Source organism: Onychostoma macrolepis, chromosome 07 (genome assembly GCF_012432095.1).
Source record: "Onychostoma macrolepis isolate SWU-2019 chromosome 07, ASM1243209v1, whole genome shotgun sequence".
NCBI lineage: Eukaryota > Metazoa > Chordata > Actinopteri > Cypriniformes > Cyprinidae > Onychostoma > Onychostoma macrolepis.
In genome coordinates this window covers 28,604,071-28,630,640 of record NC_081161.1, presented here as the reverse complement: position 1 = coordinate 28,630,640, position 26,570 = coordinate 28,604,071, and the positions used below count along the sequence as shown (strand labels likewise).

The 26,570-nt window shown below is 38.2% G+C and overlaps 1 protein-coding gene across 1 annotated transcript in view; it reads right to left on the bottom strand.

The window, feature by feature from the left end:
- map2k5 (mitogen-activated protein kinase kinase 5) overlaps positions 1-26,570 on the bottom strand; it is a 53,054-nt gene that overhangs the window by 13,123 nt on the left and 13,361 nt on the right. The window contains 13 exon segments of the mRNA XM_058782096.1: positions 2,341-2,402; positions 8,548-8,580; positions 8,902-8,928; positions 13,514-13,543; positions 17,077-17,148; positions 17,516-17,566; positions 19,289-19,350; positions 19,353-19,361; positions 19,659-19,707; positions 20,045-20,106; positions 20,219-20,300; positions 21,210-21,278; positions 22,634-22,673. Coding sequence (XP_058638079.1) covers positions 2,341-2,402; positions 8,548-8,580; positions 8,902-8,928; positions 13,514-13,543; positions 17,077-17,148; positions 17,516-17,566; positions 19,289-19,350; positions 19,353-19,361; positions 19,659-19,707; positions 20,045-20,106; positions 20,219-20,300; positions 21,210-21,278; positions 22,634-22,673 — 648 coding nt within the window.

Genomic DNA, 26,570 nt, shown 5'->3' with positions numbered 1-26,570 from the left:
AATGATGCTAAAATAACACTGGTCTGTATTACAACACTCACTTCAGTACCTGGGCCACAGACTGCTGATTAATATGACAAGCACTCCAGAGTTGCAGATGTCATGCCAATGTGGTTGTCAAGAACATCAAATGTACTTCAAAATTCAGTTAGAATGTCATCTAAGGCTACGTTTACACTAGTGTGTTTTCATTTTAAAACCCATAACTTTTACTACGTTTACACTACTACACTCCTGTCGTTTACACTACTCCGGCGTTTTCAACTCTCAAAAACGGAGACTTTCGAAAAAGCTGCAGACCCCGTTTTAGTTGGAAAACTCTGGGGTTGCGTTTCAGTGTAAACGGACCAAAACTGAGACTTTTGAAAACAATGTCTGCCCACATTCGCTCTGAGTATCCTTGACGACTGTGTAAACAATAACATCATGCTCATCGTTGCACCTGCATGAATGGTCATGTGACATGCGTTTTTGGTTTTGTAGAGTAGACTGAGATCGTTTCTGAAACACAGTGAAAACGGCAGTGTAGACAAGTATCATTTTTATTATAAAACGCCGTTTTAAAACGAAAACTCACTAGTTGTACACAGGGCCTAAGTTTGTGGGTTTTCCAGCCGAGAGAGCATTCAATTACTTTCAAGGACTTTCCAATTCTTGAATCTGTGTCTGAAAATACTTTCAAGAGCATGTAAACCCTACAAATTGTCCTTCATTTTGCTCTATAATTCATTCATTTTCCGAGGGTTATCTCTATATTACTTCACTGTGACTATGCAGGTCACATGTCTGATCACAACATGTAAGTCACATCACATGTTCCTGCATTAGGTTTCTAATATAAGAAATCCTAGAATAAGAGAACAAACCGATTTGTAGTTTAGTGTCAATACACAATCTTTTAAACTGAAGAGGAAGTTTAGAATTCTAACAGAGTTTACAGTATGTTTTATTAGTGTCATGAACTCAATAAACAATCATAAATCCCATATTTCTTAATAGATGCAGATTATGCATCCAGTATATCTTCTATCTACACCATCTTTATCTTCACATCCTCTTTATCATTGCACTGTTGAGGTTAATATAACTGCATCTCAAAGTGATAAAGGGAGAGGTAAGTAATTATCAATTCTCCTTGGCACAGATCACACCTAAGTGCAAGTAAATTAGTCAAGCTGACCCAGATAAGAAATGGGAGGGATTATAGGGACAGAGCGGCCTACAGAGGGGCCCATTTGGACCATGATGAATGACACACACACTCAGAGCAAGCTAATAATAGAAGGGGATGTTGGAAGAGCAGTGCCAGGCAGGGGTGGCACTAGAGAGCCAGCTGACCTGTTTGTGTAAATAAAGTGTGCTGCAGGTAAACATCAGCTGCTAAACAAATCCCAAAACATCTGGTTTCACCCACCATGCCCTCAGGCAAAAGAGGTTGGTGGGGAATTCTGGTTTCTTGGGGCATGACCTGTGGAAGGCAATTTTGAGTGCGGATGTATTTGAGAAAGGAAGGTCAGCAAACCAGGGACAGATGTTGGGTAAATATTTACTGTTGTGTATAGCTAGCCTAACTACTGTACTGTCTGGTGTGTAGACCCAGGAAAGGCTATTGTGTGTTAGACCACAACATGTTACATGTTTTACACGACTTGGAGTCGGCATGATTTTTAAAATGTTTTTGAAAGAAAGGCAAGGCTGCAATTATTTGATCAAAAATACAGTAAACCGTAATAATGGGAAATATTTTTACTATTTAAATACTTTTTCTATTTGAATATATTTCAATGATGGCAAAGCTGAATTTTCAGCAACCATTACTCTAGTCTTCAGTGTCACATGATTCTTCAGAAATCATTCTAATATACTGATTTGCTCAAGAAACATTTCTTATCAGTGTTGAAACCAGTTGTGCTGCTTAATATTTGTTGAAACCAACATATATATATATATATATATTTTTTTTTTAAAGATTCTTTGATGAATAGAAAGTTTAGTATTTACATAAACACACACAAACATATTTATACATCCCCATGTTTCAAAGTGGGGGTTTGAACAATAAATCCTTATAATTTATTGGCATAAATGCAAAAAATAACTTTCAGCTATCACTTTATAACATAATTATGGCAATATATACAAGACACAGTCAGACATTTGGCAGCTTCAGTATTTTTCAATGTTCTAAATGTATTGTTTTTTTTTTTTTAAATAAAATGTTTTTTATAGTTTGTGTTGCGGCTTATCAATGCAAATTCATTACAACATTACAAGGATTTATTTATTTATGAGAGGTGAAAAAGAAGAAACAGGTGTTCAGTTGGTATTGGAAACACTCACCATTGTGTAATGAAGTGAACAAATTTCTCACTGAACTGACCAATTGGAAGCACCGGAGGATCCTAAAAAAATAAACATATTCACATTATCAAAATTATTATTTACGAAAATATCCACAATATCAACCTGATGTTTATTCTTTACAAAAAAAAAAATTGATGGTGTATAACTTGTAGATTTTGTGTGGCCTTGACTAGTTTGCAGAAGGGTTACAGTCTATAATGAGGTATTCTATGTGCGGACATTCAAAAGCAGCCGTGTATATTAAATTTTGGAAGCACCTGAACCCCTCTTTTGTTGGACAGTGGACGATTGCTGATGCACAGAAAAAGGGACAAACACTCACAAACAGACAAAAAGCTTACGCTCTCAGAGCAAGACAGCCATTCATGGGCTCATAAGGCAGAAGGCAAGAACATTTAGTTGCGACCTCAACCTCCAAATAATGTTAACAGGGTAAGGACATTAAATCATATACTTCTAAAGGACCAACACACTGAAACCAAATGGAATAAATGAAATGAAGTCAAATTCCAGATCTATTTCTAATTGTGTAATTGTTGCTTTCATGCATGTATTCAGACACCTCTAAGATCAAATTGAGATATATTCAGTGTAGCACAACTTTCTGTTAATCGAAGGCCCTATTTGATCTAAGACTAGAGAAGAAAGAAAAAAATGTGGCCTGTTTCAGAGAAAAAGAATTGATGACATCAACATGCTACACAGACACAAAAGCCTTGATGTTAAAGACAGAATTGAGATTCAAGGTGTTTGAGAAGGACTGATGTATTGGAAGGGAAAGTGAATAGATTTTCTTTTAGGAAATGTCTGTTTGTGAGGGACAAAGAGAAGAAGAAACTGCTTTAACAGCCAGTAGGAATAAAATTAAACATTTTTTGCACAATACAAGCAATCTTGTTGCAGTTGGAAAACACACACATACACATAGATAGCAGGATGATAGAAAGGAATGATCTGATCCGAGGTTATGAGGAGACTAAAAAGATTGCACATGCGACAAAAACAAAAATCGAGTTGTTATTGGAGATAGTCTAGAAATGTATGTGCATTAGAAGTGATGCCTGCCCGAATAACTCTTATAAACATTATTTTTAAGTCTCATTCACAAAACTGTCTCAAACTCAGTCAAGAGTTAGTGGTTTGAATCACATTCACTCCTTCCTGATTCGGGAGTTCATAACTGGCTCCCTCACTGAACACAAGTAATTTATCAGTTACATTTTTCAAAAAGAAACTATTCAAAATGAAAAATTGTTAGTGGAATGTATGCTGTATTTTAGGTTCATGAGATTTACATTTTTAACTTATTCATGTACAACAAAATGTAATTAAATATAAATGTCTTTTCAACATTTGGGATGCTAATAATATCAAATATATTACAAAAAATATCATAGGTTATTTTTTTAACATATGATTAACTGTAATGGAACATTTAAGCATATTTAAACTACATTCAACATTTATTTTCCCCAAACAGACAAAAATATTCCTTCAAAACAGAATGATACTTAAATGGCACAAACACGACAAAACTGGAGCTAATTTATACTAGAAAAACATATATTATTTAACTGTTTATATAATCAATGTGTGGTCTATATATAATGCACTAAAAGCATCCCTTCATAGCTGTCAGTGTCTGAAAAAATCTTGGCATTTGTCTCCTAAATGTTTCTTTTTATCGTCTCCCTAGTCATGTTTTTTTTTTGTTTTTTGTTTTTTTGTTTTTTTGGTATGAAGCCCTGATTTTCTGTGATCTAGAGAGTTTGAAACACATCTATTCAAACGAACACTAGTGCAGCTATACATCATTACACGGCCAAGACTCACAGCCTGGAGGCCACAGTACACATTCATGTCCCAAGTCTGGACCAAAAACACAAATTCAGAGCAACACTCATAACCCACATGTAAATACAGCGAGATGCACACAGCCGTACACAAACAGATGCATGTACACTTGAGGATGCACAAACACCTTCATTTGGGGGTCTTTGATGTGGCGGCTGCATGATGAGGATGATGATGAAAGCACTGTTATATTATGCAGCTTGCTGCCATTATCCAACACTACAAACAGAGCCAGACCATGGCCCGTCTTCCTCCACAATACCAGCAGTAAATATACATGTAATTGCCCAGCAGCAATTATCAGGCAAAATTAGATCAGTAATTACAGAGGTGAATTTAAGCCTGAGTCTTATTAGAAGCATCAGGGTTGTTTCAATACACGACCGGAGAGGGACAATTAAAGACGGGCCGCTGTGCAGATGGACAAGTGTGCCATTCTGAAAAAAGAGCGTCTCCTATAAAGAAGTGCGCTAGCAACAACTATTAGACACCAAGAAGAGCTGGACCTGATCGAGGGATTTGGAGAAAAATAAAAGATTAAACAAAAGAAACAAAACAAAAAAAAAAAACTTTCGTGCTTCACCTTTTAGCTGTTTATTCACCCTTCCCATGAGACCTGTGAGGCCTTGCGGCTGATTATTTATACCGGGGTCACCGTGGATACCAGTCATCTATATTCACACACAATGCCCTTCAAACAAGACTGTCCTAGACTGTCATTACCATCATCCTCTCCAAGTCTAAGTGGTCAGATTATTAAATCAACGACCTGTGACCTTCCTGAATTTCTCCCATATACTTCATGACACTTCTTTGTTTTTTAGTGGCTTTTCATAATTTCCAATGGTAAGCTCATGTTCGTCATTACCGATGGTAAGCTCACCATGGCCTACAGCTCTCGAACCTCCTTTGGGGGCATTCACACAGACCGTGCTTTTTGCTTTTAAAAATGTGAGATGCAGGTAGTGGAATGGGGAAAAAATGCAAAGTCTTGAGACGAGTTTTATAAAAGTTGAACTAGGGTTGTACCGACAGACGATAGTATTGTGTATCGACAACAGCCAGAGATTTAGCCTGTAGCTGATGCCTTAAAAGATATAAAGACGATTATTATTATTATTAGGCTAGTATTATCTAATTAATATTAGCGCTTATTTGTTCCATCATATTTCTTTTTACGCGTTTTTACAGTGTTGCGTGTTATAACCAATCGCACTTGATTCTGTTGAGCTTATGAATGCAACGGCCAATCAGAGGCATTCAGATGAGTCATCGCTAAAACACCGGAGTTTTGTTGTTAAGTGCACAGCACGCGCGTTGACTGAATTCAGCTCTTTTGCGAATTCTCTCATCATAAACAACAAGAGATAGCTTTACTGATTATAATGGGAGTGTTTTTTTAAAGTGCATTAATTTGCGCTAGACTGAAGTCAGTGATGATGTTCTTTGATAATTAAATGTTCCTTGCTTGTTTTCTGTAGCTGCTGTTTGAATAACTGAGGAAATGTAAGCAGTATAATTGGTAACTTACAATGTTTTTATTAAATTGTGATGATGTTAAATACAAATTCAGTCACATAAAAATATTTTACGACATGACATCCATATGCTACTTGACTAAGATAAAATGTGTGGATTACACTAACATCAGGCTGCTTTTAGCCATACCCTGGAGTTGGTTCATTCTCCGGCTATGAAACTAAGGAAGGAAATAATTAAATAAATTAGCATGATAATATCATGTATCGGCGATCTCACAGGTTGACGACAGGACAATTTGACTATGGAGCATATCACCCAACACTAAGCTGAAGCTCAATTTTTGAAAGCTGTGTCAGGCACAAGATGCTGCAATAGACGCGAGATGTGAATGCAACAGTCAAACATGTCCATCTAGCACGTTTACAGAAAAACACTGGGAGTAGTGCAGTAAAATGGAAAAAAAATGCATTCTTTGTGAACAGACTCTTAGATCTGCTAATTTAGAAAATGAATCACCTGAGGTTTGCTGAGGTACAGTCACTTAGATTAGATGTTTTGCTTTTCTTGTTATTCTAACTTTGGTTTTACTAGAAAAAAAACTCAGGATGTCCTGGTGGCCCAGAGGTGAATGTGTAGAGCTGCTGTCGAGTGAGCAGACAACAAATAAATCAAAATAAAGCATAATGCAATGGGAAAGAATGTGGGGTTCTTGAGTTTTAAAAATTCAAAACTACTATCAAACTAGACAGCCAGACTATCATTACCAGCATCCCCTTGAAGTCAAATTAGTCAGATTATTAGATCAACTACCTGTGACCTTCCTGAATTTCTCCCATATGATTCCTGACACTTTTTTCTTCCTTCTAGGGACTTTTCAACATTACTGATAAACACATTTAATGGGTCTCAGATCGTACATTCACATCACAGAATGTGAACTGGTCTTGATGTCCTTCTTGAGCAGATATCCTCTTTATTCTGCCTGTTTCTCATATTCTCTCAGGTATAGTTTCTAAATGTTCTCTTTTCTCCTGCTCTTTCAGTCCATCACATTGACTCTACCTCTTTCTCGGTCTGTGCACTAGATTACTCTTTAAAGTAGGTCCTGGGGAGTACCCACAACTCCCGTCTCAAGCTCTCTCTCACCGTCTCTCTCCGAAGGTTGTAAATCAGTGGCAGTGAGTAATAAGGCCTTGGTCAGCTGAATGCAGTCGGCAGCGGTGTGGTGGCGCACTCTTTGGCCTGAGGGAGACGGAGCGAAGGGCACGGCAGAAAATAGTTTGAGTGATGCCTCTGCCGGATGAGTAATGAACAGTTCAAGCGGGTCAACTCATTACACGAGCGGCCGTTTAATTATTAATTACGTGCAGCAATCTATAGCAGAAAGGACACGTTGGGTATGTTTAATGTGTGTTTATGCTTCCCTCTCCATCTCTCTGTGGCGTTCTGTTATTAGCATGTGTCAGTGAGTAGCTCAAGCAGAGAAGAGAAGGGAGAGGCTCCCCCCACACACACAATTAACACAATTACTTATTAATTACTCGCATAGCGGTGGAAAGCGCATTTAAATGTCGGAGTTACCGTGGCCTACGGGCTTTAACTAAATGCTGAGGAGACTGATGCAAATTTGGGGATTGTTTGAGTGCTGAGTGTGGTACAAGATGACCTCTCGTAACTCTTCAGATTTGCTAATTTAAGGAACAAATCCATTGAGGTTTGCTAAGGTACAGCCATTCAGATCCAATAGTTTTAGCAGATGATTGGGTAACCATGTCATTTTACTGTGGTCCAGGGGTGAGTGTGTAAAGCTGCTCTACATAACGCAACAAAATAGGAAAGAATGTGAGATTCTGGAGATACATTTTAATAATAATTCCAACTATTTGGAACCTGACACAACGTCTTAAAAAATGCATCGTGTGTTGTGTAAAAAATGTCATGGTAAAACTGAAATAGTAAATCTTCATAGTCCAATCTACATGATCCTTCAAAAATGACTCTAATATGCTAATTTGCTGGTGTTCTTATAACCATTTTCAACATTGAAAATAATAAGAAATATTTGGCAAAATGATTTCTGATGAATCATTTGGCACTGAAGACTGGAGTAATGGCTTCTGAAAATTCAGTTTTGCCATCACATGAATAAATTACATTTCAAAATATATCAATATAGTAAGCAGTCATTTTACGATGACTGCATATCAGAGAAGTGAGTTTAACACAAGAGCTGTATCTATTTCAAGGATTATCTGGGTTTAACTGACCCTGACCCAACTCCTCAGAGAGACATGGGTGAGAAAATGTGTCAGGGTTTAGTTGGGTGTATTTTAGCGCCTAACGGATGTCAAGGTTAATGCAACAACTCTGTGGTCCGCAACCCTCTGTTGTCCAGAGCCCTGTCATGCTACATTAAACCAGCAAAATGTGTGTGCGCGCTTGTTTACACTTGCGCAAGAGAGAGATAGAACAAGAGAGAAAGAAATACATAGAATAAAAAAACAATGTATGGAGCTTTAAATTAGTTAGTGCATATAAGAAAATATAAGAAATTTTGTCATTTATTTGTTAAACTGTGATTGTTTTACTGTTTGTCTGAAGCAACTCCAATTTGCTGCCCAACCCTCCTCAATGTACTTTCAAGTTTTAGCTGAATTTCCAAATCCAGAGTTAAGGCAATCGTTCCGTTCAAGGCCTTGACATCAGCACGGCCGAGCTCTCGACAGCACCAGCTCTTCAGAGCTCAAACCCTGAGCAGAGCTGATAATGCACCTCGCTTCATTAGGAAACAAAATATCAGCTTTCCACCCCATTAGGGATGGTTTCGTACATGGGACACAGACTCACCTCATCAACAATGCACTGCAATAACTGAAGAGGCTGTGATAGAGGGGGGTAGAAGAAAAAGAGATTAGACCCCATACAACGTCCTTACAGTGCAAAGGAAATAAAATCATTAATGCAATAAAACAGGTAGCAATACAGCTTAATCAAATGCACTCTGACTCGGGAAAAGCCATTTGATCTGTAATGTTTTCTTATTTCTAATGGCACCTAATCTGAATACAGGCTGTTAAGACAGAGCGTATTATTGTCTGGTATTAACTTCAGAGGGAGGCAACCATGCGAGGTGAGGAGAAAACTGCAAGGGGTTGCGAGAGGAGCCGCCTACATCTCTGAAAATACATGAAAAACACTTACCATTAAAGAGCCCTGGTTCTTTTGAATCTGCAAGGAGAAAAAAAAGGGATTTAGGTGAGAATGTGTAAGCGAGAACAAAAACATGCAATTAGCATGTTACAATCACAAGCGTTGCACCAATACATGTTTATGATCACTGGGGGAAGAATAGGAAAACCCTGATGGCAAGATATGGGCATGATGTGTTAACATCGTTTACATAATGAAAACACAGCTGCTAATAGTCTGATCCTCAATTAGGATAAGCTTCACCAAGCATTTTTTCCATTAATTTCATATCTCCTGCATTTTGTTCACCTCCAGGTTTATATGTTTGACTCTTAAAAGTAAAATCATGATAAACTTCTCAAAACGCAGTCTGGAAATAAAAATAGTGGGTTATTTTTTTTTTTGACAGTAATATAACTTGTTTCAGAGCAATTGTTTTACATTCATAATCATGTGATAACAATAAAATACATAGCATTTAGGTTGGAAAGGGGCGTCCTGAAAAAATAAAATAAAAATCAGTACTTTTCTGCTTTGTAGTTCCCTCTTGCTGGATGCAGAGGGTTTAGATAGACTGAGAACTTTTTCACATATTTTGTTGTTTGAATTAAAATGTTACTTTCAGGGCAACATTCTGCTTATGCAATCTGGCTTAAAACTCCTGCCTGGACCTTATAGTTTCAACTAACAGCTAACGGTGTGAGACTGCTTTGATGACATATTACGCTAGAACATTGATTCTCTTTCTCAATTAAACATGGCCCAGCTCTCTTTAAATACCTGGAGACGCTGGACCTATAATGTAGGAGCTAAATAACACACAGCATTGGCTAAAACTGCAAAGCACGGCAATCACAGGACAATTAAAGGCATAAATATTTGTTGTATGCACCGTTTTCCAATTAAACCACTGGAGTTAGATGAAATACTTCAATGTGATCTCCACTGAACAATCAAGACCACTTAAAACCCAGATTATTTGAGAAGGTTTTTACAAGAAAATACAATTTTATTTTAAAAAGTTTATTTATTGTTTCTCTGTTTGTAACACTCCACCTGTCTGTGTTTGTGCTGTTTCAGACCAATGTATGTGAGCAGGGCAGAGTCGAAGAAGAGTGATTTTACTGGGAAAAAGAGCAGCCAATGTTTTCTTTGACTCTAGGATCACTCAGAGGGGTTTCACCAGGGAGTATGTGAGAAGAATTGGAAAAATCTAGAGTGGAGCTGGAGCGAAATGATTACACAACGCTTTGTCCAAATTTTCTTTGAACTGCAAGTTACTCTATATTAACTTCTTGTTTACATAACTGTTGTATAAAAGTAATATCACACTCAAAACTGTGCTGTTATACAAAATTTTGCCAAGGCTGTGATTACCTGCGGCCTCAATAGCAACAACACTCTTGCTAGGGTGATATTGCTTAAATTTAGCATTAAAGCTCTGGGAGAGCAAAATCATACAGTATATTCAGATGAATACAAGGCTTAAAATGAGCTGAAACCAAAACAGCCGGAAAACAGAAAAGGCAACAACAAATCAATCAGGAGGAAAAGCGCTGGAGGCTGTATACACACGCCAGCCAGTCTGCAGTCTTCAAAGATTTTCCGAGCGAGCCATCGGGAGACGCCATTAACTCCTGACAAAGAATGCAAATTAATCCCAACATGGGGTGAGATGAAATTAAAGAGCCTTTTATAATCAATGACAAGATAACACACAGAAATCACACACACCATGCACTCACACACACAAAACGGCAGCATATTTGCGGCTCTGAGTGCGAATGGAGCGGGGGCAGGGCATCAGAAGTCGTTGCAAAAATTCAGCGGGCATCTCTCGAGATCTCAGAACACAATGGACAATGACTATTTGAGCATGTGTGTGTGTGTGTGAGAGAGAGAAAACAGACAGATGCCTGGGCTGATGTGAGTGACAGGCCAGGCCCGAGGTAGCGTGTGTGCTGGCTGCGTGGTGTGTGCACGCGTGTGTGTGCGATGCCTGCAGGTGAAGAGTCTGCAGCACCATATGGAGCTGTGAAAATTAACATCAAGAGCAAAAACGCTCTAGCAGTGGGAGGTTTAGCTCTCCCTCTCTTTCTTACTGACTAACCCCCTCCCTCTTTCTCCTTCATGCCTTTCTCTCTCTCTCTCTCTCTCTCTTTCCATTCCATACGAATTCAGAAATGCAGGAACAGGGAAAGGGAGAGTAAGGAAGATTAAAGGAGGAAGTAATAAATTAATGGGGTGTGTATACATGAAATGCTTCAGTATAATGCCTCTGGCTCTACGGGCCAAGAACAAAAGTTTTGCCATTCATTGGTTTCAATTGCTATTGCTTTATCTGATAATGATATACTGCATGATGAGAAGAACCTGAATGGATTTCACACATTCCCATGTCATTGTCAAAGAGGGTTTTTGTTTTTGTTTTGAAGGGTTAGATACAGGCCAACATAAAAAGTACAAATTTAGTTCTGCAGTCCTGTGAGGAAGAGAAATGCAGTACAATATTTAACATCAACAGATCCAATCACGGTTCCAGACACCGTGTGTATGAGGGAGTGTTTGTGTGTACATGTGAATACATTAGTTTATGTAATAATACTCTGTGGATTAACATGATAATGGCCCTGTTAATAGATAATGCTGGAGAGCAGAGGAAAACAATTTCAAATGAGACAAGCCTCCAGGCCACGGGATAATGCACACACACAAATGCACGAATGCACTCGTATGCAGAAACCACCCTGGCCTCTAGCCTTCTCATGTTCTAATGTGTAATGTTCATCATCTCACAGTTTGTTCATCCTATATTTTGTCCATCTCTTTTATGTTACAAATATTAACGCTAAAAATGGATCAGAATTTAGAATTGATTAATCAAAGCGCTCCTCATAATATCCTTCCAATTTCACACATTGCATGTCAATATTGTAACTTTCGCCGTTGTGCACAAAAGCTTTGTATCAAGTGATGTGTGAGCTAAAGTACAAAACACACACCAGTGCCAAGCCCAGCCTCCGTGACCGTTCGATGCTCAAGGCTTTGGCTCTAGATACAGCCTCAAAATGTTCCTTTCTGATTTCCTCTGCATGCCCTGAGTGGCTGCTTTGTTTTAATATGCTAATTAACCCAACAGGCATGCTGGGAGTAATTTATTGAGCATTAGTCAACATTTCCCTCATTAAACTCACTGCACTCTTACATGCAGAACTTTAAAAAGCAGAGTCTGATTAGAGAAAACTAGGGCACTGAATCAGATTTTGGTATACATTATATTTCTACAGTATATGCACAGGGCTGAAAATACACCACTGTCCAAAAGTTTGGGGTCTGTAAGATTTTTTTTTAAATGTTTTTGAAGTCTCTCATGCTTAACAAGGCTGTATTTATTCGATCAGAAAATACACTAAAAACAGCTTTTTATTTGTATTTATTTGAAAATGTAGGGCATTTCTGTGAGATACACTAAATGTGTGTGGCATATCGTATTTGTCAGCAGATATTACTCCAGTCATATGCTGATTTAGTGCTCAAGAATCATTTCAGCACAACAGTTGTGCTGCTTAATTTTTGTGGAAACTGCGATGCAGTTTTTCAGGATTATTTGATGAATAGAAAGTTTAAAAGAACCACATTTATTTGAAATAGAAATAAAATATTTGATTAACATTATAAATGTCTTATGTCACTTTCAATCAATTTGCATTAACATTAATCTAGATTGACACATTTTGTAAAATATTACTCATGATATGTCATTCATTACTTTAATAATGTCAATCGGTGTCAACGTCAATAAATTAAACAAAAGTGTTACCATGTATAAATTGATTTAGAAAAGGGAGTTTCCAAAGAACTAGAGAAGAATAAGAAACTCAGGCTGATGATACACGGTGCAACTTTTTGAGCAATTTTGCCAGGCAACTTTTTTTGAGCAATGTTGCTTAGACACGTTCCCATTGAGAATGGGTAACACATTTCTATCTGGATATTTTAGATTGGTCGTGGGCCCTGTGTCTCACCTGGTTGCCCATTGATGGTAACATTGCCCAAAGTTGCTCAGCAACATTGCTCAAAAAGTTGCCCCGTGTATCATCAGCCTCAGTCTGCTGTTTATAAGCGGTTCATTGATATTCCTTAGGATGGCATTCAAAAATGTATGTAATTTTGAAAGTAAGGCTATACTTGTCCCACAATTTTTGACAATCTAATTAAACATGTACAACTAAGTATACTATACACACTATACATCTACACCATGTCATACAACAGGCACCATAAAGTGACATGCTTTGTGCATAGGGTACCATGAGGTTCTTAAACTGGGAACCCTCCAAATAATCCCTTAAAAAGGGATAATCTTGCTAAATCCCTGAATGAAATCTGATTACAGAGTGATTGGGATTGAGGAATGGAGCGGGTCTGCACTGCAGGACTGTACGTAATGTCATGTAATCTGAGTAAACATGGGTTGGATGAACAGCCAGTTAATTACTGCCCATACATTAAGTTAAAGAGGAAGTGGGGGTCTGCCGTGCCTCTAGGGCACAGAACTGTTGAGTATTGAGAGCTGAAAGTTAAACTGGTTAAAATGCTATCTGATTTGATGTAGTAGACTCACCTGTGGATATGGAAAAGAGCCCAGCGCCAACTGCCAATGAAATAACAGAAGGAAAGTTAAGTTATAATGAAGCACAAAGGAATAAATCACATACACCTGCATAAGCACATGAGCTTTTACCAGTACATGAACATACTAAAATTAATTCCTTAATACATTACACTCATGTTTTTGGGCATTTAATTGCATATTAATTGCAATTAAATGAGAATGTATATACAGTTTATAATAAACGTACATTAAATGCACTTTGTTGAAGTGTTTTTTTACCCACTTATGTGGGAATTAAGAAGGTTTTTTCAGTTATTTCATAATTTTATAAAGCCTTTAAGATGTGGTTAATGTGCATTGACAAATTTACTAACAATCATTTATGTTAACTGAAAAACATTTCTTTTGAAACTATGTATGTCAGTACTATATACAGTATCTCAAAAAAGTGAATACACCCCTCACATTTCGGCAATCATTTTAGTATATCTTTTCAAGGGACAATTCTATAGAATTGAAACTTGGATATATTTTAGAGTAATCAATGTGCAACTTGTATAGCAGTACAGATTTACTGTCCTCTGAAAATAACTCTACATACAGCCATTATTGTCAAAAAAGTACATTATTGTACACCCTACGTGAAAACAGCTATATGTCGTTTAACCATGCAAAGCCACATGTCCTATTCATCATGTTTATGTTTTTGTCTGCTTGACAGGACTATACAAATTTGTGTATCTTGTTTTAGAGCAGTTCAAATTTGGTGCTTTGAGTACAGTTCTCTCATGCTGACCACAGGATGTTCAACATGGCACCACATGGCAAAGAACTCTCTGAGGATTTGAGAATTAGAATTGTTGCTCTCCACAAAGATGGCCGAGGCTATAAGAAGTTCGGTAACACCCTGAAACTGAGTTACAGTACAGTGGCCAGTGGCATACAGAGGTTTTCCAAGACGGGTTCCACTCGGAACAGGCCTCGCAAGGGTCGATCAAAGAAGTTGAGTCTTTGTGCTGTGCGTCAGGTGCAGAAGCTGGCTTCAAAAAAAAAGACGCATGAGTGCTGCCAGCATTGCTTTAGAGGTTGCAGAAGTGGAAGGTCAGCTTGTCAGTGCTCGGACCATACGCCGCACACTGCAACAAGTCGGTTTGCATGGCTGTCATCCCAGAAGGAAGCCTCTTCTGAAGCTGGCTCACAAAAAAGCCTGCAAACAACTTGCTGAAGACAACCTGGCCAAGAGCATGACTTACTGCAACCATGTCCTGTGGTCTGATGAGTCTAAGGTAAACTTGTTTGGCTCAGATGGTGTCCAGCATGTGTGGTGACGCCCTGGTGAGGAGTACCAAGAAAATGGTGTCTTGCCTGCAGTCAAGCATGGTGGTGGTAGCATCATGGTCTGGGGCTGCATGAGTGCTGCTGGTGCTGGGGAGCTGCGGTTCATTGAGGGAAACATGGATTCCAACATGTACTATGACATTCTGAAGCAGAACATGAAGCCCTCTCTTCAGAAACTGGGCCGAACAGCAGTTTTCCAAAATAATAACGACCCCAAACACATCGCCAAGATGACAATTGCCTTGCTGATGAAGCTGAAGGTGATGGAGTGGCCAAGTATGTCTCCAGACCTGAACCCTATTGAACACCTGTGGGGCATCCTCAAGCTGAAGGTGGAGAAGCACCATGTGTCTAACATCCAACAGCTCCGTGATGTCATTGTGGAGGAGTGGAAGAGGATGCCAGCAACAACCTGAGCAGCTCTGGTGAACTCCAAGCCCAGGAGGATTAAAGCAGTGCTAGATAACAATGGTGCCCCTACAAAATATTGACACTTTGGACACAGTTTTGACATGTTCACTTAGGGTGTACTCAATTTTGTTGTCAGTTATTTGGACAATAATGGCTATATGCTGAGTTATATTTAGAGGACAGTAAATTTGTACTTCTATACAAGCTGCACATTGACTACTCTAAAATATATCCAAGTTTCATTTGTGTAGTATTGTCCCTTGAGAAGATATACTAAACTTTTTGCTGAAATGTGAGGGGTGTACTCACTTTTGTGAGATACTGTATAGTCAAGTACTTTATATATGCTTTAGTATGTTAGTCAACACTTCAGAATAAGTGTACTTCTTTAAAGCATGACAAATGATTATTAAAACACTCTCTCAAATGCCCATTTATTTCATTAATATTGTAAAAATTCAGTGCACATTCAATACAATACAGTAAGTGCACTTCTTTTTCACAAGGGTTCAAGGAGCAGTTATATTTATAATCCTGTCTACATCCCAGCATCACAGCAGGTGTATGTGCTTCAGCAGGTGTTATTCTGTGAAGTCTACAGCACATGTTGAAATAAAGAACAGATGTGGAAAATGCAGCAAACCCAGAAGCAAAAAGTCAAATTAAAAATAAACCTATTTTCAAACCTTACTTTAATTACATTCCAGTTGCATTTAGAGAATTAATCCAAATCAAACCACAGTGCATTCATTTATTAAATCTAACATACCAATCTCAGTTCAGTAGGTGAGTTCAGTTCATTAGTTAAGAAATCTGCCAACAGAACAGAGGTAATTCACCCAAACTACTTAAACATTCCAGCAGCCGAGCCGAATCGATCACGTCCCTAACAACATGCTAAGGTCAATACTAAATCATAATCAAATCAATATACTGTTCATCAACTCATGATAATGTCAATCCATATGACCCTTGATATTTCCCTCCCTAAACGTCTCACTGATAATATCTAACAGTATTGATAAATACAATGAAGGGATTGAGTGGAGGGATACAATAACAATTCATCACAGCCAATGAGAAGCGCTGACAATTACAAAATGGGAATCAATAAAGCCAATGAGAACTACCAGCACGGCATTTTCAGTACACGAATCAAACAACCATATTAAAATCAAATCCACTCATACGTACAGTTCTTGCTGCTGGTTTCTGCTTAGAAAAACATCCAATACAAAAAAATTCACTATACTCATTCACCTCTCTTCTCTTTTTCAGGAACAAACACACACACCTCTGGAACAGAGAACACAGCACTCTAATTACTGGACGTTCTGCTGGCTGAGTGATTGATAGCGTTTTGCCACACTGACTCCAAATCTTTCACTCTTACACACACACACACACACACACACTCATTTTCTTTAATGTTTCACTACACACACATTTTGTCCTTAATATTATGTCTTCACCATTTATTAATCCCATTTTTATATATAGAAACCACATGCATGCACACAAAATCTCATTCCTTACTTTATGCTCACATGTGAATTTGAAAGGAGAGGGTCCAAAACGATAGCAGAGCAGAGTCTGTGTGTGTGTGTGTGTGTGTGTGTGTGTGTGTGTGTGTAAAGCAGTCAGTGGGAGATCTTGAGTGTGATCCATGCATAGCTGTAGGCCAACATCTGTTTGGACAGGCTGCCTGCAGGGACTATCAACTGCACTCAGCAGAAACACTGACACCAGTCCACCCGAACTACAAACGCTGGGCTGTGTGTATACATGGGTGTTTATAAGAAATTATTATATGGCTGTTTTACCTCCATGAAAGAGATTCCAACGCTCCACACGTCTGAGTGAATACCATACTGTTCCCCTGATATCCGCTCTGGCTACAGAGGTACAAAGTCACATGAAGAATCATTACAATGCAGTGTACAAATCTGCATATGAATTGTAATTAGAGTAGAATGGTGGCACTGAAGGCCACACAAACATTCATTCCTGATTTCTGTCTGAGCTATTTAACAAGCTCTGTTGTCAAAATGTGTGTGTGCATGAGTGTAAATCGTACTTTAGAAAGCATAAAGCATTTGTATTTTTCCTTAAAAATCATTTGATTGTATTGTGTTCATTACAGGCACATACTTGACTGACAGCCTTTACAACCAAATATGCATGAGCTATGCATTCTATATTCAAGTAAAATAACATTAAAGACTGAACAGAAAAATTATTACAGGTATGAATGCAGCTTACCGCCATGTATGCATTGGTTCCAACGTACGTTTTAGCAATGGAGTTCACCAACTGTGGATGAAAGCAGGAGAAACATTTTTAGAAAGGAATAATTATTTGTAAATGATACAGTAGTGTGGCCTTCACAGATCAATTTTGAGTTATTACATTCATTCATGACAATTTAGGATTCAACCATGCATTTAAATGTGGATGTAACTCTCAAAACTTGGCATTGTGTGCAGCATGAAAAATTCTTCCTTTAATGGATCATACAGATAACAAGCAAAGAGTGCTCCCTTCATAATCACTGAAGCTGTCAATCACTTCAGTTCAGAGCAAGCTCACTCCCGAAAAAAAAAAAAAAAAAAAGATATCTTCAGTGGTAATGGTTTAGTTGCCAAGGTTGTTGTTGTTGTTGTTTTACAGAAAAAAGTCAGTCATGTGTGTCTGGAACAATGTCAGGGACAGTAAATGTTGACAGACCTATTTTTGGGGTGAACTATCCCTTTAAGCAGCAAATTTGATTTTTAAATCAAGTTTTATGGATTTATCTCAAGCATGAACAACAGTAATAGTCATCATCTAAAAGGATACGTAGCCCTTCACAAAAAAATTTGGTTTGTTAATGTTAATTAAAATGTTACATACAGAAATCAACATTAACCTACAGTACATTAATCAACTCTGTAAAAGAATGCATTAACTAAACCTAACAAGTGAAACCTGTTAGTTTTGAAGTGCTATCTTCAAAACCAACGAACAAATAGATTCCTCTTGCCTATCCTAATAACTGATGTAGATCTTAGCTGTGACAGTACTGGATATCTAGTACCATCACACTTCAGCCTCAAAGGTGAAACATTACCCCCTCTGTATGTGCACAGGTAAAAATAATATAGACAAGCCATCACATTCAGTCCTCTGATAGAAGCAGCACAGTTATCTCTGTTTAAACACTGAAATTCAGTACAGATGTGACAGCAGACGACCTGAGCTCTCTTCCATATGCTAAAGGACACAGTAAGAGGAACTGATTTAAATCTACTGAAAAGAGTGTGTTATTGCGGAGTGTTATTGAAATGCCAGCCTGGTTTAATTTTAGTCTGTACTCTCACAGGGGAGAGACAGTGAGATCCGGGCACAATGGCACATGTCAGCAATGACAGGACAAACATAATGAGAGCTTTCCCCCGTGGCCTGACGTGCGTCTGTGTGCGCGTGTGTGTAAGTGAATAAGAGAGACATAGGTTTACTCTACAGTGTCATGGTCTGGACGGGCACAGAGGAGAACACACGCACACACACGCACCTTATCCAGGGGTCAGCCTCAGCTTGAATCTCTTCGGGGAACATGGGTATGAATATTAATTAAAAGAGGGCCGTTTGGAGTGATTGGGTCCCATTGTTGGACTCCTGAGTGTATTAGAGGTGGAGAGACTGATGCTGACTTTCTCAGTCTACGCTATTGTCTCCAGCCACACGCACGCACACGCCGTCACTCACACACACTGAATATCTGGTCAATGTGGTAATTACAAAGAGCTGGAAGTGAGAGGAGAGGAGCAATCTAGGGGGTATCTGGGGGTTAGGGAGCAAAGGCAAAAAGTCCCTGGAGGAACAAGATAGAGAAGAGAACAGAGACATTGAGACTGATGGGACAATGGCTGATCTGAGCTGACTGTGCTCACAACATACATACACATGAGAAGCACTTGTGTGAGTATATGCATTCATGCAGACAAACAAAAATGCACGCAAGTAGTCACAGGATCCAAATTAATTAACACGTACCTGTGTGCTGACTCCAAAGTCACACAGTTTGACCTGACCCCGTGTGTTAACCAGCATGTTGGAGGTTTCACATCTGCACAGAGATACAATGCATTTACACAGTGACTCAAAATTATATATGCCAGCATTTAACATTATAGATGTCACTAGATTACTGAACTTCTGCAGTGTAATCTAGAGGAGATTTCGACTTTTATTATTTATTGCATATTTTAATAAGCAAATTTAAAAATAACCTGTGCATTAAGAACAAATGAACAGTCCTTTCATTAATAGTTAACTAGTTAATTTATCAAGATCAATATCCAACATTTCGATATTATCAGTATTTTTACACATTTTACAAATTACATAACAATAGTTCTCTCACCTCTGTGTAAAATCTTCAGGCTCCAGAGGTACGTTAATCCTTTTACCACCTACAGACACACACAGTCACTCTCATTGAAAACAAACTCAGAAGAGACTCAAAAGGGTTTGAGAGCTATGTCTGTAGAGGATAGAGCTGTAAATTATCTGAACAGTGGCGTATCTTTGATTATTGTGAGGAAGTGTGTGGGAGAGGGTAATGAGGGTCAGAAACGAGAGCAATGACAATTCAGCACTAATAAAATGTTACAAAGAAAAAGCACACATACACATACTTGTCTGAGCTGTAACAGATTCTTGAACATGTCGTAAACTCCAAAATCCAAGCTTTCAAAATTCCCTCATACACTTATTTGATAACAGTTTTGTGACTTGAAGAGGACTTACCGCAACAGCAATTCTGCCCAAGACATGCTCTGGGATTCTCCAGTAGACATCCAGAGAGCCACCTACATTTAAAACAAATAAATACAATTAAATTTCACATATTATGAGTGATGCTTTCTTTTGTGACTGTTGCCTCCCAGAAGCCTCACAAATGTCAAAACCGATGAGACTTACCATCCATAAACTCAGTGCATATCGATATTCTGTTCTCCACAAAGAAAGCACTGTAGAACTTTATGATGTATGGAGAATCACACTGTAAACAACACAATCAAATATATCAAAACTATGGTAAAACATTTATATGCCCATAACACATTTAGCACTTTATCATTAATGTACACTACCACTGGAAAGTTCGGGCTCTGTACAATTTTTTTTAATGCTTTTGGAAAAATCTCACCAAGAATGTGCTGCTTAATATTTTTGTGGAAACTGTAAAACAGGATTCTTTGATATGAACACTTGATGAAGAGGATATTTATTTATACTTTTTGGCCAACAGTTTATTGAGTTTACTGATAAATTTTGCATGATTCATCGAAAGGGTTCTCAATGATTTGTTTCATTAAGACTTTGGCTGGTAGTTATTTGTAGAAAGTCATGTAATGCTAATGCGGCAGTATTTTATTCAGAATGTGAAATTGGCTGATTATTCTATGCGACTGGCTCATTGTTGCAAAGGGTGATTTGTAATAAATTAAAGTCTATCCTGCATCTGTTGTCAGAGCAGGTTACAGGAACAGGTGGACTGAACTACATAGGCGTTGATCCCTGAATAATTCATGACATTTCTTTTATCCTTATCACAGTCATACACCTAATCTGAAAGCTGAAACCACACACAGCTCTAAATGAATTTGGTTTTTACCTGGAAAGTGGCTCCAAACTTTACCAAGAACAAAACATTGAGAGCATTCAGGTGTTACTTCCCACAGACACTCTCAAGGCTAACAAAGTAACACTTGAGTGTAAAATGCTCTAAGTTTAGTTATTGAGAGGGAAGTAAGAAACTGATATGACTAAAGCATTGTAAGTCACTGGTCATACTGGGTGAGCACATTTTCAAAATTAGGTCTGGAAAAGAGGACTGAAATACACATATACAGTACTACCCTATAGATACAGATTAAGTAATCAAGCAGGCATAAAAAGAGGTTCAGACCTTATAAAGGATCTCAAGCTCTGACATGATCTGCTTCTGGAGCTCCACGGTGATATCGAGAGGAATAACCTACAGTAGAAGCATAAGGACAGCATTTCAATAAACAAATAAACACTCACATTGACCTTTCTGAACTATCAAATGAGTAAGTTGAAATCCCAAATGAAATCCATTTACACCCAAACAGAACTCATAAGCAAAGTTTGTTATATCAAACTCACACATGCAGTGCTAGACACTTCACTGCCTTATTTCCCCGACACTTTTGCATCAGGTAAAAACAACATGCAAACATATACAGTCATTCAAGTATACTTTTCTGTGCATCAATACTTCTGTTTCAGCTGGATTTTGAGTTTGAGAGTGAATGCTTGAGAAACATGCTCAAAGAGTTTCTCTTTAACCAGAACTGACAGGAAAATAAACAGCCTACCACTTAAAAAATATTAAAAGCAGGCATTTAAACTCCCAAAGAGATATTCCGAGGCCAAAGTTTCATCTAATATTACAAAGTTCTGAAATAAAAACGGTTTGTTTTTTGTTGCAATCTAGGTGTTTGATCTCTCTCTCTTCTCCACTTTTGTAATGAAGCAGCGACTAGCTAAAATGCTTCTTTAGTTAAGGTTAGATTATCAGCCTCCCACTGAAATAATTGATTACAGGTAAGGCAGTAAGGCAAGGCCACGCAGTTAAAGCTCAGCAGAGATCACTTACAGCCTTAGCCAAATAGATAGCCCTGCTCGAGCAGACCCAGGCAGAGCGCAGACGGAAAGATGAGCAGACACAGCAGAAGAAACGAGAGGAGAGGAGGACAGATAGGAGATAAGACAGAAGAGAAGTGAGAGGATAAAAGTAAACTAAACAGATGTCAATGAGGATGATGGGAAGAGGGAGAAAGAGTAGAAGAAATGACAGAACAGAGACCAGCTAAGATAGAAAAAGAAAGAGCCACTCTAGCGTATGAGGGCCACAGGTTCTCAATCATGCTTAACTGAGGCAAAGTGTGTAGGAGGGCTGGATTTGCTCTTTTGTACTTCAATTAGTAGAGCACAATTAACATCTCCAGCGGTTATTCATTGCATCTTGCCGCAGTGAAGTCCACCTGCAACAGAGCCGCCTGAGGTCACCTCTTTAGCTCTGTAGGTTCTTTATCTATTTAAAAAGCAAACTAGCTGTATGATTTTCTTACCTGTTAGTTGAATGTGTGCTATAATATCATATGTTGGGTCTTTATGTGTTTTCATGGTTGTTGTATGCGAGCCGAATAGCTCTGCCAATATGTAATCTACAAAATATGTACAAGTTTTATTAAGTGTACTAAGGAAAACCAGTGAATTCCTATAAGTTAACATAACGTTTGAGGGGTCGCTTTCAGTTCCAGAGCTTGAGGCTCTAAAGCATACAGAGACATGTATTGTTCTTACCTTCACCGCTACAATTCTCTTCCCAAGCAAGTGGTAAGCTCTGTCAAAATGGAAAAAATGTACAATTAATGGCAATGCAAATTTTCTTAGCAGTACCTTACCTTTGTAAAATGTACAAACAAAAAAATCTAAATGTATACACAGACTACTCTTCAAAAGCTTGGGAAAGGTTTTAAATAAATGAAATTTATTCAGCAAGGATGCATTAAATTGATAAAAAGTATAAGTAAAGACATTTACAATTTTACAAAAAAAAAAAATCCATTTTAAATAAATGCTGTTCTTTTGAACTTTCTATTCATCAAAGAATCCTTAAAAATCATGGTTTTCACAAAAAATAAGCAGCACAAGTGTTTTCAACATTAATCATAAGAAATATTTCTTGAGCACCAGTTCAACATATTAGACTGATTACTGAAGGATCATGTGACACTGAAGACTGGAGTAATAGCTAAAAAAAAATCCAGCTTTGCCTTCACAGGAATACATTACATTTATCATTTATTAGAGCAGAAAACATTCATTTTTCACAATATTACTTTTTTTTTTTTTTTTTACTATTTGTGATCATTTTTAAACTGCAGCATTTGTGAGCATAAGACTTCTTTCAAAAACATTACAATATCTTACGGACCCCAAACTATGTGACATAACACAAACACAAACACACACACAAACACACACACATGTATCTGTATTTTTATCTTATGCAATTAAACATTTTAAACTTTGCTTAAGCGTCCAAACACTTTTTTTGTAGCCACTATACACACAATAAAAAAAAAAAATAAAAAAAAATAGGGACAGACATTCAATGATTGACATTTAAGGATGGAAACTATGTTCAGGGTTTTGTTTAAGTCAGAGGAACCTGAGATGTACATCCATATGACTAAGACAAACACCCAGGTGCTTTTTAAACATTTGTATTTATTTACAGATTATCAGCAGCTTAATCGCTACGAAAAAGAGCTCAGAGGAGGGGTGTCCTCATCCTAAGTGTCAAATGCAGGTGAGGTCAACCCTGAGTCAGTCACCTGCGAAACCTCAGCCATTCTGAGCTGTGGAGCGTTATCGGCTCCGTTCCTGTTTCAGCGTGAGCTCTCCCAGACAGGCCTCCTGTTACAGGTCGAATTAACGGCAAAGCCGCAATTATTTAATTATGATCCTTGCTCATTCCGAGCAGTGGATCTGGTTACTGCAGTAGGTGCTGAAGAGGGGTTGGGTTACAATAACCCACGACACGGTCCATTCCACCAGATAATATACTATAACAACAGACAGCTGCCAAACGAGGGTGGATTCAACAACACAGGCGCACGGTATGCGTGTTTGTGTAAATGAGAAAAGAAACGACAGAACAAGAAAAAGACTGATTTGATTACGAATCTCTGTATGTATGTGCGCATATGCCTGCAGTAAAAAAATTGGTAGTGGTTTGTGTTTGAGACAGTGCATGTGATTTATGGGAAATAGATGGCTGATCTGGTTACAGCTCCAGACACCTCGTAACTCCGGCAAGCCTTTAATTAATGTCGCTCTAAGTGACGCGACGGCTAACTTCCCTCATTTAGAACGAAGACACTCGATCCCATCTCACCTCAGTGTCCACTGCAGGTACACTTTACACTTCGGAAGATTCTGCGCCATACAAGATACACAGATGCTCAGTGATATGTTTGCTTATTGTTAACACAAAAATATGTACTGAAAATTAAATCTTAAAGGGTTCAAGTAAATGTGAAGGAACACAACTGAATAGTCAGAATCAAGTGATATCAATACCTATATCTGTTGGAGGTGATAAAGCTCATGGCTGACTATCGGAAGGTTGCTAGTTTCACTTCACGCATGTAGCGAGTCATTAACATCACCACTGCACCCTTGAGCAAGACATTTAACCCCAGGTCTCTCCATAGGAATCGACTGTGTAATATGTACGCTATAAGTTGCTTTGGATAAAAGCATCTGCTTAATGACTACTTACTAATGCCAACTCAACCAATGATGTTGTCTAAACGGTCGCCTCAGGACATTCTGAACAGTAATGTATCCTACTAAGCCCATTCGCAAAGTTCAGATAAAGTCCTTGAACTTTGACCCAGCTGAGTAAGTCATGCAGCAATGACTTAAGACTGACAGACGCATGGTCAGGACGAGGTGACATAGTGACGTGTGGTCCTGACCCCCGTAAATGTGTCCCTATTCTCTGTTTGTTATTTACACTCCAGAGCCCGAGGTAATGAAAGCTCTGTCATGCAGTATTCATGGATCTCTCGAAGACAGCCATCCCATGCATGTGCGTTTGCAGACGAACACACACGCATGCAACCACACAAACAGGTTTCAATTACAGTGGCCAATGCAGACCAGACAGTTCTCTCAGTCTCTTTCTCAATGCCATCTAACCTGAGATGACCAGATGATCACCTCACCTGAAAGAAAGCCACAAAGAGATGTGCGCGAGAAGAAACAAAGCCTACAGCAATGGTTCTCACCCGGTGGGTCGTGACCCAAAAATGAGTTGCAGGTTAGTTCTAATAGGATCACAAATGGTAGGGACAAAAAACAATGTCAAAGGCAAATAATCAAAAGCTTATACAGTATATATATTATTATTTATATTTATATATACATATATGTGTGAATATTCCCCAAAGCCTTGAACAGAACTATATATGACCACAACTACATTAAATTAAGCGTTCACATGGTTTGTGCTGATCACAAGGCATTTTTAGCAGTGAGTTATTGGTTGCCGAGAGCATAAAACCAATTCAAGAGAAATTTTGAGAGTGACATTTGTCTACATCAATCATTCTGTATATTCTTGTATCTGTGCATATATTTGTTCAGAATTCTAGTGTATGAATTTAAGAATGTTTTTGTTTACTTCATCTTTTCTTGGATATGTGAGCAAGAAACATGCCTATAAACACAGTAACACAACATCAAGGGGTGCAGGTTAGGTGAAAGCCTTACAGAAAAAAAAATGTATTTATTCCTAAGAAAAGCAATTTAAGTGAATACCCTTGGCGCCATCCTGTATGCAGTCTGATGGTCACAAAGGTGTGTGTTTTGCATAAAGGAGAGTCCGTGTATGTGAGCGAGCACAGTAGAGGTGATCGAGGACAGCTGTGGAGATGGATGAGAGACTGGCCTAAATTTCCCTACGAGCAACATCAGAGATTATATTACATTTCACCTGCCGCTACCTGTACTGCACTGCAGCTGTCAGTCTGAGCAGGAAACACAATAACAGTAAATGTTACCCTTCTTTAAAGCTCATGAATATGTAGAGAACAAAATAGAACTAAAAAAAAAAAAAAACTTTCTTGGTATTACAATTTTGCATTGGTTTTTAGCGCCTTCTCTATACAGACCACTTATGTTCAGAACAGCTGTACTTTTCTATCTAACACTTTAAAAAGAAAAAACAGTTTTGAATTAGGAGATGAATGCAAAATTCAGCAGTTTCTTTTGTTTGAGGGGAAAAATAATTCTAGGCAAACACATTTAGTGCTGAGCTCGCCAGACTGCATTCTTGTCTGGGTTGCAGTATTGGCTTTTTTAAAATGGTTGAACAATTTACAACAACCCAGAGGTGCTCCTCCAGTAAGAGAAGCATATGATGAAAGTCTGTGTTATCCACAAAAACACACAGAGCTTTGTCAACAGCATAGGTTCAAGAATGTAATTTAATGAATTGTGAGTGCAAGACAATGACCTTGCTCTGTCCTGTATAGGCTGTGGTATATCACTTTGGCACAGAAAGGAGCTTAAGAAAGGATCAAAAATAGTCACTTCAACTTCATGAGCACTAAATCAGGGTTGTCCTTAAGTCACATGTCTCAAGACATTTAATGACTCATAATATTGGGGTTTGTTGAAGGATGTCTGAAAACATGAGCACATGTGAGACCAATGTAAAATTAAT